Source organism: Physella acuta, unplaced genomic scaffold (assembly GCF_028476545.2).
Source record: "Physella acuta isolate Inbredline_101_S28 unplaced genomic scaffold, ASM2847654v3 ptg001180l, whole genome shotgun sequence".
Taxonomy (NCBI): Eukaryota; Metazoa; Mollusca; class Gastropoda; family Physidae; genus Physella; species Physella acuta.
This window is the reverse complement of record NW_026732697.1, coordinates 159,828-185,050: the sequence shown is the minus strand read 5'-3', so window position 1 is coordinate 185,050 and position 25,223 is coordinate 159,828. Positions and strand designations below refer to the sequence as shown.

Sequence of the window (25,223 nt, the reverse complement as noted above, 5' to 3'; positions counted from 1 at the left end):
AAAATCGTTAGAATTATCTAAGCACAGTTAAAGCAATCACCGTAGGGGTGACGAGGAGGGGGGTGGGGAGAGTTTTATATATATATATATATATATATATATATTATATAATATATATATATATATATATATATATATATTCTTACAGGGGGGGGTGACACCATCAGGTGCCGCACCGGGTGACACTCGACCTGGCTACGCCACTGACATAATATAGTATTTATGATATGTATATAATGTAATACCGCGACAAATCAGCTTACCAGGGACAACAGCTGGGAGAGCTGTGTCCAGTCTCTGGCACAACAGAGTTCCAGTCCGTCTTTAGATTCCCTGGTTAAGTTAGCCACTAGTTCTGTCTGATGTCTGTCTGCTAGAAGCTCACACCGGCACACAGACATGATAGGGGTCTTGGTGAGTCTATAAGGTCAACATTTGGTGAGTCTATAAGGTTAACATTTTGGTGAGTCTATGAGATTAAAATTTTGGTGAGTCTATAAGGTTAAAATTTTGGTGAGTCTATAAGGTTAAAAATTTGGTGAGTCTATAAGGTTAATAATTTGGTGAGTCCTATAAGGTTAAAATTTTGGTGATTCTATAAGGTTAAAATTTTGTTGAGTATTTATGGTTAAAATGTTGGTGAGTCTATATGTTAAAATTTTGGTGAGTCTATAAGGTAAAACTTTGGTGAGTCTATATGGTTGAAATTTTGGTGAGTCTAAAAAGGTTAAAATTTTGGTGAGTCTATAAAGTTAAAATTGAGGTGAGTCTATAACGTTAAAATTGTGGTTATTAAATAACCTTAAAATTGTGGTTATTCTATAACGTAAAAATTGTGTTTATTCTATAACGTTAAAATTGTGGTTATTCTAATATAACTTTAAAATTGTGGTTATTCTCTAACGTTAAAATTGTGGTTATTTTATAACGTTAAAATTTTGGTGAGTCTATAAAGTTAAAATTGAGGTGAGTATATAAGGTTAAAATGAGGTGAGTCTAAAAGGTTAAAATTTTGGTGAGTCTAAAAGGTTAAAATTTTGGTGAGTCTATAAAGTTAAAATTGATGTGAGTCTATTACGTTAAAATTGTGGTTATTCTATAACGTTAAAATTGTGGTTATTCTATAACTTTTTAATTGTGGTTATTCTCTAACGTTAAAATTGTGGTTATTTTATAACGTTAAAATTTGGTGAGTCTATAAAGTTAAAATTTAGGTGAGTATATAAGGTTAAATTTTGAGGTGAGTCTATAAAGGTTAAAATTGCAGTTATTCTATAACGTTAAAAGTGTGCTTATTCTATAACGTTAACATTTTGGTGAGTTAGAGGAAATAAAACTGTGTATACAACTGAAATTCAGGATGGAGAAATATATTTGACAAAAGGAATATATTACATTATATTGATACATTCTGACGAAGAAACGTTTTAAAAAAAAGATATTTTATACAGAGCTTAAATGATTCCTCTGATAAAAAGGCCACAATGTTTTTGAAAAGTCTCACACATTTTCAGATGCTAAAACAAGAACGTGAGTAGGCCTACCTTGGGTTTGAGCCAAGCCATGAGAAATGTGTGGTTTGAGGACACGAACAGACCAAACACAACAAACATCAGCACGCTGATGGTGGTTGATAAACAGGCCACTATATACAAGGTTTTGTGCCTGGGAAAATAAGAGGGTTGACCAGTTAATAAACATGTAAAAAATATACAAGGTTTTGTGCCTGGGATATAGGAGGGTTGACTAGTTGATAAACAGGCCCACTATATACAAGGTTTTGTGCCTGGGGTATAGGAGGGTTGAACAGTAAATAAACAGGCCACTAATATACAAGGTTTTGTGCCTGGGGTATAGGAGGGTTGAACAGTTTTAATGAACTTGTAAATAATTAAACAAACAAGGTTTTTAGTCTGAATATACATGAGGTTGAGCAGTAAATAAACATGTAAAAATATACAAGGTTTTGTACCTGAGAATACAGGGGGGGTTGCACTGTTAATAAACATGTACAAATATACCAGGTTTTGTGGCTTGGGATATAGGAGGGTTGACCAGTTAATAAACATGTAAAAATATACAAGATTTTTAGTCTAAATATATTGGAGGGTTGAACAGTTAATGGTCATGTAAAAATATACAATGTTTTTAGTCTGAATATATAGGAGGGTTGAACAGTTAATGGACATGTAAAAATATGCAAAGTTTTTCGTACCTGAATATATAATAGGGTTTTGGGACGCATGGCCTACGCAGTAAAGCGCTAGGTTGCTAACCCGAAGGTCTCAAGTTCGTATACGAACTTTACTTTCCCTTATGACTCTCTGGATAGTAGTCTAGCGCTCTACCGCTATGCCACGCCTCCCTCCCCATTTTTTCTTTAAAAAAAAAAAATACTTACCAGTAACGCCTGCACATCTTATCTATATTAATGTACCTTCATTAAACGAGATCTTAAGGCAAATTCTGTTGATCAAAAACGTGTGAAATCGTCACCGTATTTAACATGTCTGAAATACATTTTCAAGAAATATTCGTCGTGTGACTAATATCATAGTTAGTGTAGCCTAACCACTCTTTTACGACCCCAAACCCTCCGCCGCCAGAGTTTCTTCCAGGCCTCTCTTCGGGCGGGGGGGGGGGGGGGGCAGAGACACCCCCCCCCCTATAAAGTCTACTCCCTCCCATATTTTTACCAGTGTCCCCCTCCCCCGCCCCCCGGAAAATGTTGACAGCCCCCCCCCCCACGAAAATATAAAGTGCCCCCCCCCCGGAGAAAAAAGTCTGGAAGAAAAACTGTCCGCCGCGCAAACTTACCTTTTATATAACAGCGAGGGACATTAGCAATATAATTATCAGCATATGTTGAAATTCATTATCTATTGAAAACGTTTATTCTGGATTTTAGTTCAAAGATTTTAGAAACATTTCGAAACAGGAACACTCTTATTACAGTCCAATTTTCAATAAAAAAAAATCCATTAGCAAATTTAAAAGAAGAAGATCTATGTCAAGATACGTGTGTACATAATTTATTCTAGTAATAACATTGTCAAATCTACTTAATGTCCATACAAATGTCATGTAATACCCTTACGAAAGAGCAGTGGCGTAGCCAGGATTGTCTCAAGGGGGGGGGGGTTCCAATTTTTTACCCCGGGAACAAACTTTCGATTTGCACCCCCCTCAAGCTTTCGATTTGCACCCCCCCCCCATACTTTATATATATATATATATACCGAGGGGGTCTATGGGGGGGGGGGGGGTTCTGGACCCCCCCCCCCCTAACTCCCCCTGCCTACGCCACTGCGAAAGAGGCAACCGAAACAATCAACCCAGTATGGGTGTTCATAAAGCAAATAATTATATTATTTTTTGAATATATTTTAATTTAAATATTAATTTAATTAAAGTATCAATTTGACAAGTTCATTAGTAATTAAAAATAATTAATGAATGAAAATTTACTTGCATGTGACTTTTTATTTACTGTACCTTTCACAAGTTATACTATATAAGTTTAGTATCCGAGTCACTGGAACAATAGAGCTTGACACTAGCCATTTGTTGATAGGCTAAGTTTTGTAGAAAAGCACAGGTATGACTGAAAGCGGTGTACTGTACTAGAGAATTAATCTAGAGACCCTAGTTTCGTTCTATCCGTAGTCTGTGTCTCGATAGACACATAACACAAGAAATACTTCAGGGAAGGAGGGGGGGGGGGGGACCAAAATAGTTTCAAACACAAACAGGAAACTAATCCGTCCTTGAGAAAAGTAGGACAAAGTTCAAAAGCTGAAACAATTGATTTGAAATATACACGGAGACAAAACTATTCAAATGAGTCACCCGTGTGCTAGTTTACAGATATTCGAAGCATACTTTCAACATTTTAAATCTTAGGTATATTCTCACTATGTTTTTTACAATATTTGTCTGACCTAGTTTTGTGTAGTGAGATATAATATGCACTAATCCTCGAACGTACAAGCTTACAGTTTCGGTTAGCTCCCTTGGTATCGATGGACTCCCCTTGAGTTTCGGTGCTCTGTTTGGATATAGCCTTCTCAATTGTTGAACTTACTACCCGTGAAATACAGATATCTAAATGTAACTCGTGGTAAATAATTGAAATGTTACCTCAGGTAAGATAATTTTGTTGTTAATTAAAACTAACTTGTTATTGAACATTTAGTTGTTGGCTTGACAGGCAACAGCTTTTTAAATGTTATTCAGTTGTAATATTTTTAAATAAGTAGGCCCTACTCAATGAACGGAAGCTATATCTATAGCTTTGTTTGTTTTTTCTCCTTCTTCTTTTTACTTTCTTTGATAATGTAAAAAGTATACTAGAGCTCGCGTGATAAATGCGTGATAAATAAAACATAAATATTCACAAAGAAGGTGATTTTATTAATGTAAAAAAATAAGCGTCGTTATATTTACATTTCTGTTTCGATAACTTAGATATGGTGTGTACATAACTATTTATGACAGCATAAAAAAAAAAATTAAGTTACCTAATATATGTTTCTAGTTTTCTAGTAATTGACAATTTAACTATTTGTAGAAATTTATTCGTTTGATCGCTTTCAAAGAGAAATAACCGAAATATTAACAATAAATAATTATGTCGATTAAAAATGTGTGTTATCTTTCTTATATTTTAAATCTTGATTTAAAAAAGATATAAAAATCGTAAAATGTAAATTTAAAATAAAAGAATTTTTATCATGCTCCTCTTTCTTCTAGTAATCACAATCCAGTGTGTAAGCAGAAGAAAACAGAAGAAAAAAAATGTCAAGAAAACTGCTGGTAATTTAACTCGTGATCAATTATGGTTAAATAATTAAACACTTTTTAATTAAGATGTAAAGCTTTGGTGTAGATGATAATGAAGAACCATTAATATTTATCTTTATTAAGGATCGGCGGGGTAAGATGGTAGATCTTACAACAGCTAACCTGAAAGTCTCGGGTTCGAAACTCTAGAACGTCCCAGAGTCTACCCAGCTCTAATGAGTACCTGACTAACGTTAGGAAAACAAAGGAGTTGGCTTAGTGTCGTCCACACTAATGCCGAGGTCATTGAAATAGAGGAGCTGTATTTCATCTACCCCCATGTGTCTTAGACACGAACGGGAAAAGATTATGATTATTTATCCAAAACAACAATGCGTATACTGGATACAGTATTGGAATGTTAAACGCTGCTGTAATCAGCTGTGTTGAGGACAGGAAACTTGAGAGTGTTGTGTGTGTTAGGATGAAATATTAGCCCGGACACCGCTAGACATTGCGCATTTTATACACTTGCAGCATTACTATCATATTCCCCAGTCCCTCCTGTTATACACCCATTCACAAGCAACAATTCTCAAAGTTTGTCTGCCTTTGGCCATTCTTTCTATTGGTGTCTCATGCAATTCAGATTAATGGTATCTGCCTAAATTCTTGAAGCTTAGTAGCCTTAGGACAGCTTGTCTCTCGTGTAATCCAGATTAATGGTATCTGCCTAAATTCTTGAAGCTTAGTAGCCTTAGGACAGCTTGTCTCTCGTGTAATCCAGATTAATGGTATCTGTCTAAATTCTTGAAGCTTAGTAGCCTTAGGACAGCTTGTCTCTCGTGTAATCCAGATTAATGGTATCTGTCTAAATTCTTGAAGCTTAGTAGCCCTAGGACAGCTTGTCTCTCGTGTAATCCAGATTAATGGTATCTGCCTAAATTCTTGAAGCTTAGTAGCCTTAGGACAGCTTGTCTCTTGTGTAATCCAGATTAATGGTATCTGTCTAAATTCTTGAAGCTTAGTAGCCTTAGGACAGCTTGTCTCTCGTGTAATCCAGATTAATGGTATCTGCCTAAATTCTTGAAGCTTAGTACCCTTAGGACAGCTTGTCTCTTGTGTAATCCAGATTAATGGTATCTGCCTCAATTCTTGAAGTTTAGTAGCCTTAAAACAGCTTGTCTCTCGTGTAATCCAGATTAATGGTATCTGCCTAAATTCTTGAAGCTTAGTACCCTTAGGACAGCTTGTCTCTTGTGTAATCCAGATTAATGGTATCTGCCTCAATTCTTGAAGTTTAGTAGCCTTAAAACAGCTTGTCTCTCGTGTAATCCAGATTAATGGTATCTGCCTAAATTCTTGAAGCTTAGTACCCTTAGGACAGCTTGTCTCTTGTGTAATCCAGATTAATGGTATCTGCCTCAATTCTTGAAGTTTAGTAGCCTTAAAACAGCTTGTCTCTCGTGTAATCCAGATTAATAGTATCTGCCTAAATTCTTAAATTCTTGAAGTTTAGTAGCCTTAGGGCAGCTTGTTTTCACTGTGCCTTGGTGCTTCCATTTTAGATCCTGCCTCGTGATGCTGGTAGGCGATTGACGTTGTTAGGGACCTAGTCATCACCTCCTGATTTACTCTTTAGCACTGAGATGGCTAGACAAATCTGGAATATTCGTCTCAGACATCTGTTTGATAACGTTTGTGTTAATCTATGACCAGCTTAAGACATGAAATGAATAAAAACAATTGTTTAACGCCTTACTTCAGTAGATTTATTAACGCTGTTTGCAAGATTTCTGCCAGGTGATCCTCAACATGACAGGTAGTCCATAAAGCCAGAAGATATTCTGTTCATACTCCTTAAAGTTTTTGTGATGGTAAACTGTCGACTAACTTCCAATATAGTTCAGTTTCTACCAGTGTTTCTTCCAGACTTTTTTCTCCGAGGGGGCACTTGATATTTTAAAGGGGGGGGGGGGGGGCGGTCGTCATTTTTCGGGGGGGGGGGGGGGGGACGACACTAGTAAAAGTGTATGTTTACTATATAAAATCTATCTCGTTCGGGGGGGGGGGGGGGTTGACTTTCTACGCCCCCTTCCCCCCCCCCCCCCCCCCCCCCCCCCCGAAGAGATGCCTGGAAGAAACTGTTTTCTACACCGCCGAAAGCGTTGCATAACATTTACCTATATGTAGTTTAGTGCCAAATTCATCATCATCTTTTTCCTGTTTGTGCCCAAGACACATGGGGCAGATGCAGTAGAGCTCATCTGTTTCAATGACCTCGGCTTACAAGAGCATAATGTTGTCAGCATTATTCTCAGCCGCCGTAGTACCAAATTAATGGAAAGTATTTTGTGTTTACCAACAGCTCCTGTTTAATCCTAGTCGGGTCGATGCTGTCTGTAGCGACAAGCTTGGCCTGTCTAGCTGCTGTCGTGGTCGTCTGGCTCATGAATAACTCAACAGAAAGCTCAAAGGTATGACCTTTGATTCCAAGCCTCCATCTGGTTGGAAGGATAGTTTGAAAGGATATACGTTAACCTCTATCTGGTTGAAAGGATATACGTTAATATATTACTCTATTTCTACTATATAAACCTATCTTTACAAATATTTCTTTACTCAACAGCCGAAACAGATAAATGCGAGTTCTGTTGAATTTCAGTGTAAGAAATTTTTTTTAAATATTTAAAAATATTTTTTTTAAAAAAGACAAATTCGTATTCTTTAAAGACTTGACAGAAGGGGTGGGTCCATATTTGGTTAGAGCACCTGTTGCGGTAGTTTGATAGCACGGCGTCCAGATACGATTATTACTAATTTATTTTACGGGGGGGGGGGGGGGAGGAGGGGGCGCGGACAGTACCGGGTGACAGTAAACAAATGGGTGACAAGACAGCGAAGTTGAAGTAGAAATTCTGCGTTTCAATAGATTATTGCAGTTACATAAAGCAAATGGTAACAGTATTCGGGATGCGGGTGACACCAAATTCCTCAAAATATAAATGTATATTTCGTCTGCGGGTGTGACGCCCTTAGTAACCGCACGGGGTGTCCCTAGACCTAGTGACGCCCCTGACACCCACTGGTACCCACTGGTACCCACTGGTACCCACTAGAACCCATGACAAAAAAATTGACGCTACAACAAATAATAATCATTAAAAAAAGTTTTAAAAAACCCACGTTTTCTGATTGAACTAAAAAGTAGAAAATAAATGCTATAGGCCCTACATCACAATAATGCAAGCGATCACTCTACTATAAGCGATCAAAAACGTGGGGCGCCGAAGTAAAAGTTATATTACTATTGATTAGATAATACTATTGACTTTTATTAGGGAGCTTGTAGAGAGTCAACAGTATTAGAAACTGTAAGAAAATCACGGCGCCCCACGTTTTTGCTCGCTTATAGTAGAGTGATCGCTTGCATTATTGTGATGTAGGGCCTATAGCATTTATTTTCTACTTTTTAGTTCAATCAGAAAACGTGGGTTTTTTAAAACTTTTTTTAATGATTATTATTTTCTACTTTTTAGTCTTTGTCTGTTTGTTTGCATTAAAATCTTGCTATCGATTTTATCTTTTCACTTTTTTTGGGGTAAACGAAGACAACTCGTAAAAAGACAACTCGTAAAAAGACAACTCGTAAAAAGACAACTCGTAAAAAGACAACTCGTAAAAAACACGTTGTTTGAATACGTTACTGCCTAGAACACATAGATTTGAACCCGTGTCGAGTGGGATAGCAATCGTGTGCCCAACCACTCGACCATATCGTCTCCCCCAAACTGGCCTACCTCCTGTAAGTTTAAACTCGGTTCAAGCTAAATTCTCTGCCCCTAAGCCTGTGGCGACATGTGATCGTTCGCTTCACTGCGCGCGAGGTACGCGTCGCTGGTTTTTTTTCTAATGGCTAGCAGAGGAGAATTATATATATAGATTATATAGCGGTCTAAAATGCTCAATAAAATGTTTTCATTGATCAATTTAGTAATAATAACAATTGAATATTCAATGGTCATCCAAAAGAAAGCTTCCCTGAAAATTTCAGCGCGCTAGCTAACTGGGAAGTGCCAGAAATTTCGATCGCAAGATTTGATTGGAAAGACAAACAAACAAACAAAGACACAGAGAAAGCAAGTTAAAGAAAACGTGGGAAAAAATGGGTCATGCTGGGACGTGATCGTTTCATCTGAGTTGTAAGCTGTGAAGTTTGGCCACGATCCTTTTGGGTATGCCAACCAGGGGCGTAGCGAGGGGGGTGCGGGGGGTGCGGACCGCACCGGGTGACACCATTTAGGGGGGTGACATCAAGGCAAAAAATAGCAAAATAGATAGAGAAAAATGATAATTCCACTTAATAGAGTGATTCATTAGAGTGTTAAATAGCCTTTTAAGAGGTGGGGGGTGCAAATCGAAAGTTTGAGGGGGGGGGGGGGGTGCAAATCAAAAGTTTGAGGGTGCGGGGGGGGGGTTGTAAATCGAAAATTGAAAGTTTGTCCCCGGGAAGGGTCGTTGCGCCTCTGGGGGGTGACACCATTAAGTGCCGCACCGGGTGACACCCGACCTCGCTACGCCACTGATGCCAACAACACTACATTAAAAACTAAAAGAAATATACAAATGTTGAGGGTTATTATCAATGTGCATTCTAACTTATGGGTGAAACATATTTCTTATAATTAAATGCGAAGTGATAATACAAAATAACTCAATTAAATAAAATTAATAAATAATTCCGTTTGTATGTCCTACTTAACTTAGCATGTTTCTGGAGATCTGGGTTATTTATTTTAATCTATTTCTCAAACTAAATTTCTTGGATGAATAGTGATTTTCAAATAATATTAACCTTAAACAATTAATGACTTTTTTTCTATTAAATTGTCCAGTGTTTGATACTACAAACGTCACAATGGCTTCACCGTCTGCTCACCTGTTTTTAATCCCGCCAAAGTCAGACGACACAGGTTAGTCAACGTTTTGATTATCGTATCAAAGTGTTCACCAGTGTATCACTGATTTATATAAGATTGTTGATACGGACTTTGTAATGTTTTCAGTTAGGTTTTGGATTATTGTTATTAAAACTATGATTATAGTTGTAATTAGGTTCAAGGTTAGCCAAGTGAAATAAGTATAAGGAGTTGTGTTCAATACCAGTGTTAATTTTGGGTTTGGATATAAGCCAGCGGTTGGAAGTACAGTAGTGCGAACAACATGAATTTGATTTTCTTTAACCTAAAGTACGTCTACTTATCTTCACGATTCCCCGTGTGTACTTGACTCAATTCACCCGCTACAGGAGAGAGGCTCAAGTTTAATGGGTTTGTGGTGGTGAACATCTCACGTGCAAATGCAACCAACTCATTGGTTACTCACCAAACAAACGTCGACGTCATCTCTGGTCAGGTGACCATACTGACGTCAGGCCTCTACGTCATCTACTGCAGCATCTACTTTAAGCCGGACAGTGCGAAACCTTGTCGGTCTTTTAAACAGCAGGTCAGTGTACTTTATGTACTGGTTAATTTAATAGCTAGACTACAGTGGACTACACTATGTACGCAAACTCAATTGCAGGTCAGTGTACTTTATGTATCGGGTAACAGCTAGACCACATTACGCATGCAAATCTACCAAAAGGTTAGTGTACTTAATGTACTGGGTTACAGCTAGACCAAAAAATGTACGCAAACCCAACAGCAGATCAGTGTGCTTTATGTACAGGGCTGGACCGTATTAAGTACGCACATCTAACAGTATGTTATGTTTAGAGCTTATAACTAGCCCATATCAAGCAGGCTATTCCAACGGTTCATCAGCATCTTTGCCCGTTCGTGTCCCAGAGACTACGAGTCAGAAGAAGTAGAGTTCATCTGTTTCACTGCCCTCGGCATTCACATGCATAGCGTGGTCTGCACTATGCTCAGGGCCTTAGATACCGGAGGCAGTGTTTCTTCCATACTTTTTTCTCCGGGGGGGGGGGGGGGAGCACTTGAAATTTTCGGGGGGGGGGGGAGGGGGGGAGAAGCGGTCAACATTTTTTCGGGGGGGGGGGGGGCGGACACTAGTAAAAGTGTATGTTTACTATATAAAATCCATCTCGTTCGGGGGGGGGGGGGGGCGGTAGACTTTTTTCGGGGGGGGGGGGGGGGGTCTGAAGAGATGCATGGAAGAAACTCTGACCGGAGGCCGGGATCCGAACTCAAATCTTCGGGCTACACCAGAAGGTTAGTGTGCTTTATAATTTGGGCTAGCATCTGAATTATTTACCGTTTGTTCTAAACAGATAATTAGTTGCTTAAATAAATCAAATACTTCTGTTCATGTAGGTTTGGGAAGCGCGAATGGTGTTGTCAAGACATGGTAAAACAAAACCTGTTTTAAGATTATTTCATACCTGCTGTAACAACTGTATGCGGGAAAAAAATTCACAGTTTGAAGGTATTGTGTACAGTTACATTACTTTAGTGGGACAAAAAGTCATAGTTTGAAGGTATTGTGTACAGTTACATACACTTTTACTGTTAGCTGGTTAAAAACTCACAATTTGAAGGTATTGTGTACATTTGGGTACAGTTACATACACTTTTACAGTTGGCTGGTTAAAAACTCACAGTTTGAAGGTATTGTGTACAGTTACATACACTTTTACTGTTAGCTGGTTAAAAATTCACAGTTTGAAGGTATTGTGTACAGTTACATTACTTTAGTGGGACAAAAAGTCATAGTTTGAAGGTATTGTGTACAGTTACATACACTTTTACATTAGTGGGACAAAAGACACAGTTTGAAGGTATTGTGTACAGTTACATACACTTTTACTTTAGTGGGACAAAAGACACAGTTGTAATGTATTGTGTACAGTTACATACACTTTTACTTTAGTGTGTCAAAAAGTCACAGTTTGAAGATATTGTGTTACAGTTACATACACTTACTTTAGCGGAACAAAAATCCACAGTTTAAAGGTATTATCTAAAGGTAGACTATTATTTAAAGGTAGACAAGTACGATCTATCAAGTGTCTTTTCTTTTAAAATTTCAGCCGGAGTGTTTCAGCTCACAACCGGAGACCGGGTCTTCGTGGAGGTATCCGGTGAAGGTGTGACGGAGTTTGATGAGCATTCAAGTTTTTTTGGGCTTGTGATGGTGGGCTTGTGATTGTGGGCTTGTGATTGTGGGCTTGTGATTGTGGGCTGGTGATTGTGGGCGTGTGATTGTGGGCGTGTGATTGTGGGCTTGTGATTGTGGGCTCGTGATTGTGGATTTGTGATTGTGGGCTTGTGATTGTGGGTTTGTGATTGTGGGCTTGTGATTGTGGCCATGTGATTGCGACCTTGTGATTGTGACCTTGTGATGGTAGGCTCATCGTGAGGTAGTGATGTGGGCTTGTGATGGTGGGCTATGATGGTGGGCTTATAATGGTTGGCTATGTTGGTGTGCTAATGATGGTTAATTTGTGATGGTGTGTTTGTAATGGTGAGCTTGTGTTGTGGACTTTGATGGTGTTAATGATAATGGGCTTGTGATGTGGGATTAAGATGATGGTTTTTTTTTATGATAGGCTTGTGATGGTGGGCTTGTGATGGTGGGCTATTATTGCGTGACAATGATGGTTAATTTTGTGATGGTGGGTTTGTAATGATGAACATGTGTTGTGGGCATTTGATGTCACAGTTTATTGTCGTTGAGTCCTTACATATGAGCCCAATATGATTTTTTTTATGTTAGGGGTCGTCCATAAATGACGTCACACTCGTAGGGGGGAATGGGGTTCGTAATTTTGTGACGGTGTGTGATGAGGGGGAGGGGGGGGGCGTTTCAGATGGTGCGACGTCACACTTTTGCTTTATAAAAAAATCAATGTTAGAAAACTAATTTTAGACGTTATTTCGCGTTTTAGGAACCTGTTTTACTAAGTTGCAATAGGAATTGATTAAAAAAACTCTATTTTGATTGATTTCAGACAAGATTTTGGTAAATATCCATGTTTTAAGAAAAATTCAACTGCAATTTTGAGAGGGGTTGTAGGCTGAGGTGTGACGTCATTTCAGGGGGGGGGGGGGGTCTGGGTTTTTGTGACGATGTGTAATGGAGGGGAGGAGGGGGGTAAAAATCGTCAAAAAAAGCGTGACGTCATTTAATGATGACCCTTTATTATATACAATAGTGCTGATATACTAGTCTAATTAGTTCAATTGAGCTCTGACACCATCACACGGTGTTGACGAAGTATAAGGATGGATGCAGTGGCGTAGCCAGGATCGTCTCAAGGGGAGGGGGGTGGTTCCAATTTTTACCCGGGGACAAACTTTCGATTTGCACCCCCCCCCCCCTCAAACTTTCCATTTGCACCCCCCCCCCCCTTCCAAACTTTCGATTTGCACCCCTCCTCATACTTTTTATAAATATACCGAGGGGTCTATGGGGGGAGTTATGACCCCCCCCCCCTACCCCCCCTGCCCTACGCCACTGGATGGATGTCATTCACTGGAAACAACACTTGACTAATATGCGAGAGACATCTAAGTTTCTAGATACTTTAATATGACTTTTAAAGTTGAACCAGAAGATTTCACACCATTGCACGTTATCTTATGTCGGCGCGCGTGATTTTTAATAGCTTTGTTTTTGTGAAGTTTAATACCCAGTAAGAACCATAGTTGGCACAGATTTAAAAACAAACATTTTTCTCCAGTAAAAATTTAAATAGAAAAAAAGTTTATTCTGAGAATAATGTATTTAATTTTATTGTGTGTGATCATAATAAATGTTTTTAACATAACACCATTCAAGTTAATGTTTCGGTTCTTTTTTTTATTTGTCACACCATATTTTTCTTACATTACATTTCTTATATTATTTTCCTTCATCTATTTATGTAGGTTAGTTTTATCAAGTGCAATTGTCATCAAAAGTCTATTTAATCATACTCCATTTTTAAAAAAACCTTTTAAAAATATTCCAAAAAAAAAAAAAAAACATTCAGAATAACAGCCTTCATTTAACTATTTAATCATACTCCATTTTTGAAAAAAACTTTTAAAAATACGGCATGCGATAAAATTATTTTACATTTGTAAAAATTAAAGCCGTTTGGGAATCATCGATTGCACTCATTTTTATATTTTAGTATCGAATATAAGCCGTTGAAAAGCCGTTTAGAATTATTTTATCAATTCAAATATTTTCAAAAACTGCCCACAACCTCTCCTTGAAGTCAACCGGAATGGGCGTGGAGATTAAATCAATAAAAGTTAGAACAATTATTTACCATGATAAAAATACACAATAGTGTTCTATGGTGTATGGCGTAGTATTGTATTTATATTAAATAATATAACATCCCTAATCACCACAACACCCTGACTATAGTAATCCAAATTAAAAATAAAAGTGTATGCTAAATTACTATTTTGTTATTATTTGTTTGACTATTTCTATCCATAATGAAACCGGAAGTAACTTTGTCCTTATTACACAAATGGTATAAAATATTCAATTTTTTTTTGAAAAATATGCTTTTTGGCAACACACTTTTGCAACCATTTGGAACCAGCTTTTTAAGACTATTATCTCGAGACTTGAACTCAAGTAAAAAACTGCAGAAATCTAAATATAGATACTGTTAAAAAACTCAATCAGATTAAAAGAAAAAGAAGAGAAAACTACAACAATGTATTAGTTACATCTCGCTATCATTTAAATCGAACATGACTTTGTTTTACTTTATAATAATAATTATAATTATAATTAAGGGGTCATCCATAAATGACGTAACGCTTTTTGACAATTTATATATATATATATATATATATATATATATATATATATATATATATATATATATATATATATATATATATATATATATATACATTTGTATATATACATTTAATATACATTTAATTTCTTTGGGGGGGGGGGGGAATATCCATATCCACACCAATGCCACACATACACAAGGGGACGTGCTACCCCCTCACAAGATATGTCTGAAAGACTATCTGGATGAGGTAGAAGGGGGGGGGATCAGTAACTGGAGACAAGGCGTGATCTGAGCGCAATCTGAATTTTTGTTTTAAAATTATATAAAATAGTTTTGATGTGCTTACTTTTTTTCTCCGGGAGGGGGGGGGGGGGCATTTAAAATTTTCCGGAGGGGGGGGGGGAAGGGAGGACAAAAATTAATTTCTGGTGGGTGGGGAGCGGACACTGGTAAAAGTATATATTTCCTATATAAATTATTTTGTTCTTTAGGGGTGGGGGTAGACATTTTCTCGGGGGTGGGGAGCCCTCCGAAGAGATGCCTGGAAGGAACTCTGACGTATCTGATAAGTTCAATCAACCTCAGACACAATCACACAGTAGTGACGTAGGTGATGATGGACGTAATGAGCTGAAAACAACACTGGAATAAGACTCCAGATACATCGGTGTGTCCAAATATCTGAAGTACAACTTGAAAGTTTAGCTAGAAGATTTCACACCATTTCACGTTATCTCACTAAGACACGAGAGACATCGGTGTGTTCAAATTTCTTCTTCTTTGTTCTTAATTTTTAGTGTTGGAAGGGATCGAACCTTATCTGCCAGAGGGTTGAACTCGAGACTTTTTCGAATTTATCAACCATGAGCTTTTGCCGACTCGACCACGCCTCCATCACAATTAAGGATACGTGTCAACTGGTTATGCGCCATTGAGGCCATTGACTCCGATTTGAGCCTGCTTTTCTTTTTGGATTTGCTTCCATAGCCTTTGTTCAACCAAGAACAAACTACAAGGCAGCAGTTGTTTGATTTTGGAGTTATCTCTCCTAGAAAAGTGGCTGTCCCCAGCTCACGATATCTTAAGTACAACTTGAAAGTTTAGCTACAAGATTTCACAACATTTCACATTATCACACATCGGCGCGCCAATTTATTAATAGCTGTGTACTTAAATTCCCAGTAATTACTAAAGACGGCTCAAGTTTTGTAATTAAATTAATTCTTCTATAGTTAAATTGAAAACGAAAAAGTCTGATCATAGAAAGACTAACATTCAATTTAGTTTGTGTGATAGAAAGAATTAGTTTTAATATTTTTAATATTAAAATTAATGTTTTTTGCTATTCTTTATTACAAACACCATCAATTTCTTATATCATATTTGCATTATAATAAAATTTCTGTAACAATGTGTGACTCCGACACGCTATGTGTTCGTTAAAAAATTATCTAGAGACTTGAACTCAAGTCGAAATATAATAATGCAAAGCATAAGGTTCCCACAAATCATGGTGAATCGAAAATTAGTTAATAGTTGAAAACCCCCATCAAAAATAATTCAAAAGAAAGAAGAAAAAAAAATGAATACTGTATTTAAACTACACTTGACTTCATTTTACTTCGTTTTGAGAACAGATAGATTTAAATTTAATTTTCCTTTAACCTAAAATAAGTATATTCAATCAATAATGGTAAAAAAGAATACGGGACCAATGAAATTGTTCGTTGTTACAAAATGAAATATACGATCCCATTTTATTTTAAATAAATATATAGGCTATATTTTTATTAAATTATATTGTAAAAGTGAAGATACATAGTTTTAGATAGTTTTAAGACACTTTTAAACAGTAGCCGAGTCTAGTCTGTCCTTTTTATAAAATAGACTAGGTGTAGTTTGTAAATTTTATAGAATTGACTGGGTGTGAGGGTGGGGGTGAAAAATGTTACCCGCCTGGTTTAGTTTTTGTGTAAAATCACCACACACAAGTCCGACTCAAGATATAGTATTATTTAATTATTTACATAAATCAACTTCCTACTTCTACCTAACTAGTGTATACTATATGCTGTCTACTAATACTACTAACTACGCACTCCCATGACAAATCCTAACACTAATTTCCTCTAACTCTCTATCTAACTCTACATTTGTCTGAGTGTTCCCTTCTGCTACCTAACAACGTCTGTCTGCTCTCGCACGCTTCAGTGGTCAGCTGACCCATGTGACCGGTCAGCTCCTGTATTTCATTGGTCTGTTTAACTAACTAAGTATAGTCTGTTTCTACCATCTACTTGACTTCTAACCTAATCTAGCGTCATCACACTGGGTCTAGTTTGTCCTTCTTATAAAATAGACAGGGTCTAGTTTGTCCTTCTTATAAAATAGACAGGGTCTAGTTTGTCCTTTTTGTAAATTAGACTAGGTGTAGTTTGTCAATTTTATAAAATAGTCTTTTTCTAGCCGGTTCTTTTTATAAAATAGTCTGGTCTAGTCTGTCCTTTTTATAAAATAGTCTGGTCTAGTCTTTCCTTTTTATAAAATAGTCTGGTCGAGTCTACCCTTTTTATAAAATAGTCTGGTCTAGTCCGTCCATTTTATAAAATAGTCTGGTCTAGTCCGTCCATTTTATAAAATAGTCTGGTCTAGTCTGTCCTTTTTTTTGTAATTTGACACCCGACCTTGCGACGCCACTGGTCATAATAGTTATGAAACTGATTCAGATGAGTGAATCACGTGTTTTGTTTTGTGCTACCGCCACTCTGGGCGCTAAAGGAATATCCATATCCACACCAATGCCACACATACACAAGGGACATGCCACCCCCCCCCCTTCCTCCCACCAGAAGATATCTATCTAAAAGACCATCTGGATGGGGTTGAAGGGGGTCAGTAACTGGAGACAAGACGTGATCTGATCCTAATCTGATTTTTGTTTTGATATTATATAAAATACTTTTGATGGTTGCTAATTTTTTTCTCCTAGGGGGGGGGGGGGGGGCATTTAAAATTTTCGGGGGGGGGGGCAAAATTTTCCGGCGGAGGGGGGAGCGGACACTGATAAAAGTATATATTTTCTATATAAATTGTTTTGTTCTTGGGGGTGGGGGGGTAGACATTTTCCGGGGTTGGGGAGCCCTCCGAAGAGATGCCTGGAAGGAACTCTTGACTTATCTGATCAGTTTATTTGACCTCAGACACAATCACACGGTGGTGACGTAGGTGATGATGGATGCAATGAGCTGAAAACAACACTGGAATAAGACACCAGATACATCGGTGTGTCCAAATATCTTAAGTACAACTTGAAAGTTTAGCTAGAAGATTTCACACAATTTCACGTTATCTAACATCGTTATCTCACTAAGACACCAAATACATCGGTGTGTCAAATATCTTAAGTACAACTTGAAAGTTTATCTGAAGTACAACTTGAAAGTTTAGCTAGATTTCACACCATTTCACGTTATCTCACATCGTTATCTCACTAAGCCTCCAGAGACATCGGTGTGTCCAAATATCTTAAGTACAACTTGAAAGTTTAGCTAGAAGATTTCACACCATTTCACGTTATCTCCAAATATCTTAAGTACAACTTGAAAGTTTAGCTAGAAGATTTCACACCATTTCACGTTATTTCCAAATATCTTAAGTACAACTTGAAAGTTTAGCTAGAAGATTTCACACCATTTCATGTTATTTCCAAATATCTTAAGTACAACTTGAAAGTTTATCTTAAGTACAACTTGAAAGTTTAGCTAGAAGATTTCACACCATTTCACGTTATCTCACATCGGCGCTCCAGTTTATAAATAGCTTTTATATTGTGTACTTAAATTCCCAGTAATTACTAAAGACGGCTCAAAATGTGTAATTAAATTAATTCTTCTATAGTTAAATTAAAAACGAAAAAGTCTGATCATAAAAAGAAAAATATTTAATTTTACTTCGTGCTATAGAAAGAATTGATTTTAATATTATTAATTGTAAAATTAATATTTTCTCTATTTTTTATAACAAACACCATCAATTTCTTATATTACATTTGCATCATAATAAAATTTCTTTGACAATGTTTAGATCCGCAAGTGGAGAGGATTCTTTTAAAAATTATCTAGAGACTTGAACTCAAGTCGAAATAAAATAATGCAAACCATAAGGATCCCAGAAGTTGTAGAGAATCATAAAATAGTTAAAGTTAAATAAAAGAATTAATACCGTAATTAAACTTCACTTGACTTCATTTTACTTCGTTTTGAGAACAGATAGATCTAACTTTGATTTCCTTTAACTTAAAATAAGTATATTCTATAATTATAGGCAAAAAGGATTACGTGACCGGTGAAAGTGTTAGTTGTTACTAAATAAAATATATGATCCCATTTTATTTTAAATAAATATATAGGCTATATTTTTATAAAATTATATTGTAAAAGTGAAGATACATAATTTTAGATAGTTTTAAGACACTTTTATACAGTACCCGAGTCTAGTCTGTCATTTTTATAAATTAGACTGGGTGTAGTTTGTCAATTTTATAGAATTGACTGGGTGTGAGGGTGGGGGTGAAGAATTTTACCCGCCTAGTTTAGTTTTTGTGTACAATCACCACACACAAGCAGAGGCGTAGCGAGGGGGGACGACACATGTCCCTTGGCGCCGAAAGATCGAGGGGGTGGTACAAATAAGTTCGAGAGGGGGAAGGGGGGGTGCAAATCGAAAGTTCGTGAGGGGGTGCACATCGAAAGTTTGTCCCCGGGCGCCGGGAAGTGTCGCTACGCCTCTGCACACAAGTCCAATTCGAGATATAATATTCTTTAATTCTTTATTTACATAAATCAACTTCCTACCTCTACCTAACTAGTGTATACTATATGCTGTCTACTAATACTACTAACTACGCACTCCCATGACCAATACTAACACTATCTACATTAAACTCTCTGCCCAACTCTACATTTGTCTGAGTGTTCCCTTCTGCTACCTAACAACGTCTGTCTGCTCTCCCACGCTTAAGTGGTCAGCTGACCCACGTGACCGGTCAGCTCCTGGATTTCATTGGTCTGTTTAACTAACTAAGTATAGTTTGTTTCTACCATTGACTTGACTTCTAACCTAATCTGGCGTCATCACACCAGGTCTAGTTTGTCTTTCTTATAAAATAGACAGGGTCTAGTCTGTCTTTCTTATAAAATAGACAGGGTCTAGTTTGTCCTTCTTATAAAATAGACAGGTTCTAGTTTGTCCTTCCTATAAAATAGACAGGGTCTAGGCTGTCCTTCTTATAAAATAGACAGGGTCTAGTTTGTCCTTCTTATAAATTAGACAGGGTCTAGTCTGACCTTTTTGTAAATTAGACTAGGTGTAGTTTGTCAATTTTATAAAATAGTCTGGTCTAGTCTGTCCTTTTTATAAAATAGTCTGGTCTAGTCTGTCCTTTTTATAAAATAGTCTGGTCTAGTCTGTCCTGTTTATAAAATAGTCTGGTCTAATCTGTCCTTTTTATAAAATAGTCTGGTCTCGTCTGTCCTTTTTATAAAATAGTCTGGTCTAATCTGTCCTTTTTATAAAATAGTCTGGTCTAGTCTGTCCCTTTTATAAAATGGTCTGGTCTAGTTTGTCCTTTTTATAAAATAGTCTGGTCTAGTATGTCATTTTTTTGTAATTTGACACCCGACCTATCAACGCCACTGGTCATAATGGTTATGAAACTGATTCAGAAGAGTGAATCACGGGTTTTTTTGTGTGCTACCGCCACCCGGTGTGCTAAAGGAATATCCCTATCCACAACAATGCCACACATACACAAGGGACATGACACCCCCCCTTCCTCCAACCAGAAGATATCTATCTAAAAAACTATCTGGATGGGGTTGAAGGGGGTCAGTAACTGGAGACAAGACGTGATCTGAGCCTAATCTGATTTTTGTTTTGATATTATATAAAATAGTTTTGATGGTTCCTATTTTTTTTCTACTAGAGGGGGGGGGGGGGGGGGGGCAAAATTTTCCGGCGAGGGGGGGGGAGCGGACACTGATAAAAGTATATATTTTCTATATACATTTTTTTTTTGTTCTTGGGGGTTGGGGGTAGACATTTTCCGGGGGTTTGGGGAGCCCTCCGAAGAGATGCTTGGAAAGACTTCTGACTTATCTGATCAATTTATTTGACCTCAGACACAATCACACAGTAGTGACGTAGGTGATGATGGATGTAATGAGCTGAAAACAACACTAGACTCAGACACAATCACATAGTAGTGACGAAGGTGATGATGGATGTAATGAGCTGAAAACAACACTAGACTCAGACATAATCACACAGTAGTGACGTAGGTGATGATGGATGTAATGAGCTGAAAACAACACTAGACTCAGACACAATCACACAGTAGTGACGTAGGTGATGATGGATGTAATGAGCTGAAAACAACACTAACCTCAGACATAATCACACAGTAGTGACGTAGGTGATGATGGATGTAATGAGCTGAAAACAACACTAACCTCAGACATAATCACACAGTAGTGACGTAGGTGATGATGGATGTAATGAGCTGAAAACAACACTAACCTCAGACACAATCACACAGTAGTGACGTAGGTGATGATGGATGTAATGAGCTGAAAACAACACTAACCTCAGACATAATCACACAGTAGTGACGTAGGTGATGATGGATGTAATGAGCTGAAAACAACACTAACCTCAGACATAATCACACAGTAGTGACGTAGGTGATGATGGATGTAATGAGCTGAAAACAACACTAACCTCAGACATAATCACACAGTAGTGACGTAGGTGATGATGGATGTAATGAGCTGAAAACAACACTAACCTCAGACATAATCACACAGTAGTGACGTAGGTGATGATGGATGTAATGAGCTGAAAACAACACTAACCTCAGACATAATCACACAGTAGTGACGTAGGTGATGATGGATGCAATGAGCTGAAAACAACACTAGACTCAGACACAATCACACAGTAGTGACGTAGGTGATGATGGATGTAATGAGCTGAAAACAACACTAACCTCAGACACAATCACACAGTAGTGACGTAGGTGATGATGGATGCAATGAGCTGAAAACAACACTAACCTCAGACACCAGATACATCAGTGTGTCAAATATCTTAAGTACAACTTGAAAGTTTAGCTAGAAGATTTCACACCATTTCACGTTATCTCACATCGTTATCTCACTAAGACACCAGATACATCAGTGTGTCAAATATCTTAAGTACAACTTGAAAGTTTAGCTAGAAGATTTCACACCATTTCACGTTAGCTCACATCGTTAACTCACTAAGACACCAGATACATCGGTGTGTCCAAATATCTTAAGTACAACTTGAAAGTTTATCTTAAGTACAACTTGAAAGTTTAGCTTGAAGATTTCACACCATTTCACGTTATCTCACATCGGCGCTCCAGTTTATTAATAGCTTTTATATTGTGTACTTAAATTCCCAGTAATTACTAAAGACGGCTCAAAATGTGTAATTAAATTAATTCTTCTATAGTTAAATTAAAAACGAAAAAGTCTGATCATAAAAAGACAAATATTTAATTTTACTTCGTGCTATAGAAAGAATTGATTTTAATATTATTAATAGTAAAATTAATATTTTCTCTTTTTTTTATAACAAACACCATCAATTTCTTATATTATATTTGCATTATAATAAAATTTCTTTGACATTGTTTAGATCCGCAAGTTGAGAGGATTCTTTTAAAAATTATCTAGTGACTTGAACTCAAGTCGAAATAAAATAATGCAAACCATAAGGATCCCAGAAGTTGTAGAGATTAATAAAATAGTTAAAGTTAAATAATAAAATTAATACCGTAATTAAACTTCACTTGACTTCATTTAACTTCGTTTTGAGAACGAATAGATCTAAATTTGATTTCCTTTAACTTTAAATAAGTATATTCTATAATTATAGGCAAAAAGGATTACGTGACCGGTGAAAGTGTTAGTTGTTACTAAATAAAATATATGATCCCATTTTATTTTAAATAAATATATAGACTATATTATTATAAAATTATATTGTAAAAGTGAAGATACATAATTTTAGATAGTTTTAAGACACTTTTATACAGTACCCGAGTCTAGTCTGTCAATTTTATAAATTAGACTGGGTGTAGTTTGTAAATTTTATAGAATTGACTGGGTGTGAGGGTGGGGGTGAAGAATGTAACCTGCCTAGTTTAGTTTTTGTGTAAAATCACCACACACAAGTCCAATTGAAGATATAATATTCTTTAATTCTTTACATAAATCAACTTCCTACTTCTACCTAACTAGTGTATACTATATGCTGTCTACTAATATTACTAACTACGCACTCCCATGACCAATCCTAAAACTATCTATCTCTAACTCTCTACCTAACTCTACATTTGTCTGAGTGTTCCCTTCTGCTACCTAACAACGTCTGTCTGCTCTCCCACGCTTCAGTGGTCAGCTGACCCACGTGACCGGTCAGTTCCTGTATTTCATTGGTCTGTTTAACTAATTAAGTATAGTCTGTTTCTAGCACCTACTTGACTGCTCACCTAATCTAGCGTCATCACACAGGGTCTAGTTTGTCCTTCTTATAAAATAGACAGGGTCTAGTCTGTCCTTTTTGTAAATTAGACTAGGTGTAGTTTTGCAATTTTATATAATAGTCTTTTTCTAGTCTGTCCTTTTTATAAAATAGTCTGGTCTAATCTTTCCTTTTTATAAAATATTCTGGTCTAGTCCGTCCATTTTATAAAATAGTCTGGTCTAGTCTGTCCTTTTTATAAAATAGTCTGGTCTAGTCTGTCCTTTTTATAAAATAGTCTGGTCTAGTCTTTCCTTTTATAAAATAGTCTGGTCTAGTCCATCCATTTTATAAAATAGTCTGGTCTAGTCCGTGCATTTTATAAAATAGTCTGGTCTAGTCTGTCCTTTTTATAAAATAGTCTGGTCTAGTCTGTCCTTTTTATAAAATAATCTGGTCTAGTCTGTCCTTTTTATAAATAGTCTGGTCTAGTCTGTCTTTTTTATAAAATAGTCTGGTCTAGTCTGTCCTTTTTATAAAATAGTCTGGTCTAGTCTTTCCTTTTTATAAAATAGTCTGGTCTAGTCTTTCCTTTTTATAAAATAGTCTGGTCTAGTCTGTCCTTTTTATAAAATAGTCTGGTCTAGTCTGTCCTTTTTATAAAATAGTCTGGTCTAGTCTGTCCTTTTTATAAAATAGTCTGGTCTAGTCTGTCCTTTTTATAAAATAGTCTGATCTAGTCTGTCCTTTTTATAAAATAGTCTGGTCTAGTCTGTCCTTTTTATAAAATAGTCTGGTCTAGTCTTTCCTTTTTATAAAATAGTCTGGTCTAGTCTGTCCTTTTTATAAAATAGTCTGGTCTAGTCTGTCCTTTTTATAAAATAGTCTGGTCTAGTCTGTCCTTTTTATAAAATAGTCTGGTCTAGTCTTTCCTTTTTATAAAATAGTCTGGTCTAGTCTTTCCTTTTTATAAAATAGTCTGGTCTAGTCTGTCCTTTTTATAAAATAGTCTGGTCTAGTCTGTCCTTTTTATAAAATAGTCTGGTCTAGTCTGTCCTTTTTATAAAATAGTCTGGTCTAGTCTGTCCTTTTTATAAAATAGTCTGGTCTAGTCTTTCCTTTTTATAAAATAGTCTGGTCTAGTCCGTCCATTTTATAAAATAGTCTGGTCTAGTCCGTCCATTTTATAAAATAGTCTGGTCTAGTCTGTCCTATTTTATAAAATAGACTGAGTCCAGTTTGTTCACGACAAGGCCGACCAACGTGAAACTGTAGTAATGCCATTTGGCGTCTTCCATGAGGATAAAATCCCCAGGGTTGAGGCACTGAGCCAGAGTTTGTCTCCTTCCAGGACCGATAACTCCGTTTGTTGTGATGGCGTCAGGCTTGATGCCACGGAACCAGATGTGACTTGTCATGCCTGTGATATCCTGAGGAGCAGAAGATGCTAGAATCAATAAACGTGAGAAGAACAGATTGAAAGGACACGATTATTAACTGAATAGGCCCTCGTCATCGAGTTCGATGTGTGGGTTTTTAGCATTCGGAATGTCACGCTAACTGGCAATGTAGCGTAGCTGGGAGAAAACAGGGAAAGAAAAACTGGACTCGGGTCTTGCTTGCAACACAACTAAATCCTTCAAAATGAAAGTAATTCATAAGCTCTACTGCATTAGGTATGAAAGTGTATCTTTGATTTAAAAAAAAACTCCCTGAAATTGAATTTTTATATTCTCAAATTTAGATAGTATTAAATAGTTGCTTTGTAAAAATACGCTCTATCAATAAGGGTATTTTACTGTCAAAGGTTGGGCCTTATTTTCGACACTGCCTTTATGGTAAGAACATAATTCAGTAGCTCACCATTACTTGGACTGATTCTCCTGGAGGTATCAACATCTGACTGTGTGGACCAACAATCTCCATTAACATGAACTCGCCATCGCCTGAGTAGAAATTACATTTGAAAAGAGAATCCTCCATGGATTTTTTAAAATTTTATATATATATATATATATATATATATATATATATATATATATATATATATATATATATATATATATATATATATGTTTTTTGTGTGTTTTGCGGAACTTGTTTAAAATGTTAT

General features: G+C 36.7%; 1 protein-coding gene and 1 long non-coding RNA gene across 3 annotated transcripts; one reads left to right on the top strand and one right to left on the bottom strand.

Moving 5' to 3' along the window:
* Positions 1-282: 282 nt before the first annotated feature.
* Positions 283-3,668, bottom strand: LOC131956855 (uncharacterized). 2 transcript variants are annotated; one of them, XR_009389004.1, is made up of 4 exons: positions 3,496-3,668; positions 2,402-2,466; positions 1,545-1,665; positions 283-420 (listed from the first exon to the last, which is right to left on the bottom strand). It is a non-coding gene; the product is annotated as an uncharacterized LOC131956855 (long non-coding RNA). The 2 variants fall into 2 exon arrangements; XR_009389005.1 differs by lacking the exon at positions 3,496-3,668 and having other exon boundaries at positions 2,402-2,503.
* A 3,504-nt stretch (positions 3,669-7,172) lies between these two features.
* LOC131956866 (tumor necrosis factor ligand superfamily member 10-like) lies at positions 7,173-11,953 on the top strand. Its single transcript, XM_059321478.1, has 6 exons — positions 7,173-7,259; positions 7,412-7,448; positions 9,678-9,755; positions 10,091-10,290; positions 11,121-11,232; positions 11,837-11,953. Exons 1-6 carry the CDS (start codon positions 7,176-7,178, stop codon positions 11,950-11,952), a joined length of 627 nt encoding a protein of 208 aa, XP_059177461.1. The 5' UTR covers positions 7,173-7,175; the 3' UTR covers position 11,953.
* Positions 11,954-25,223: the final 13,270 nt, after the last annotated feature.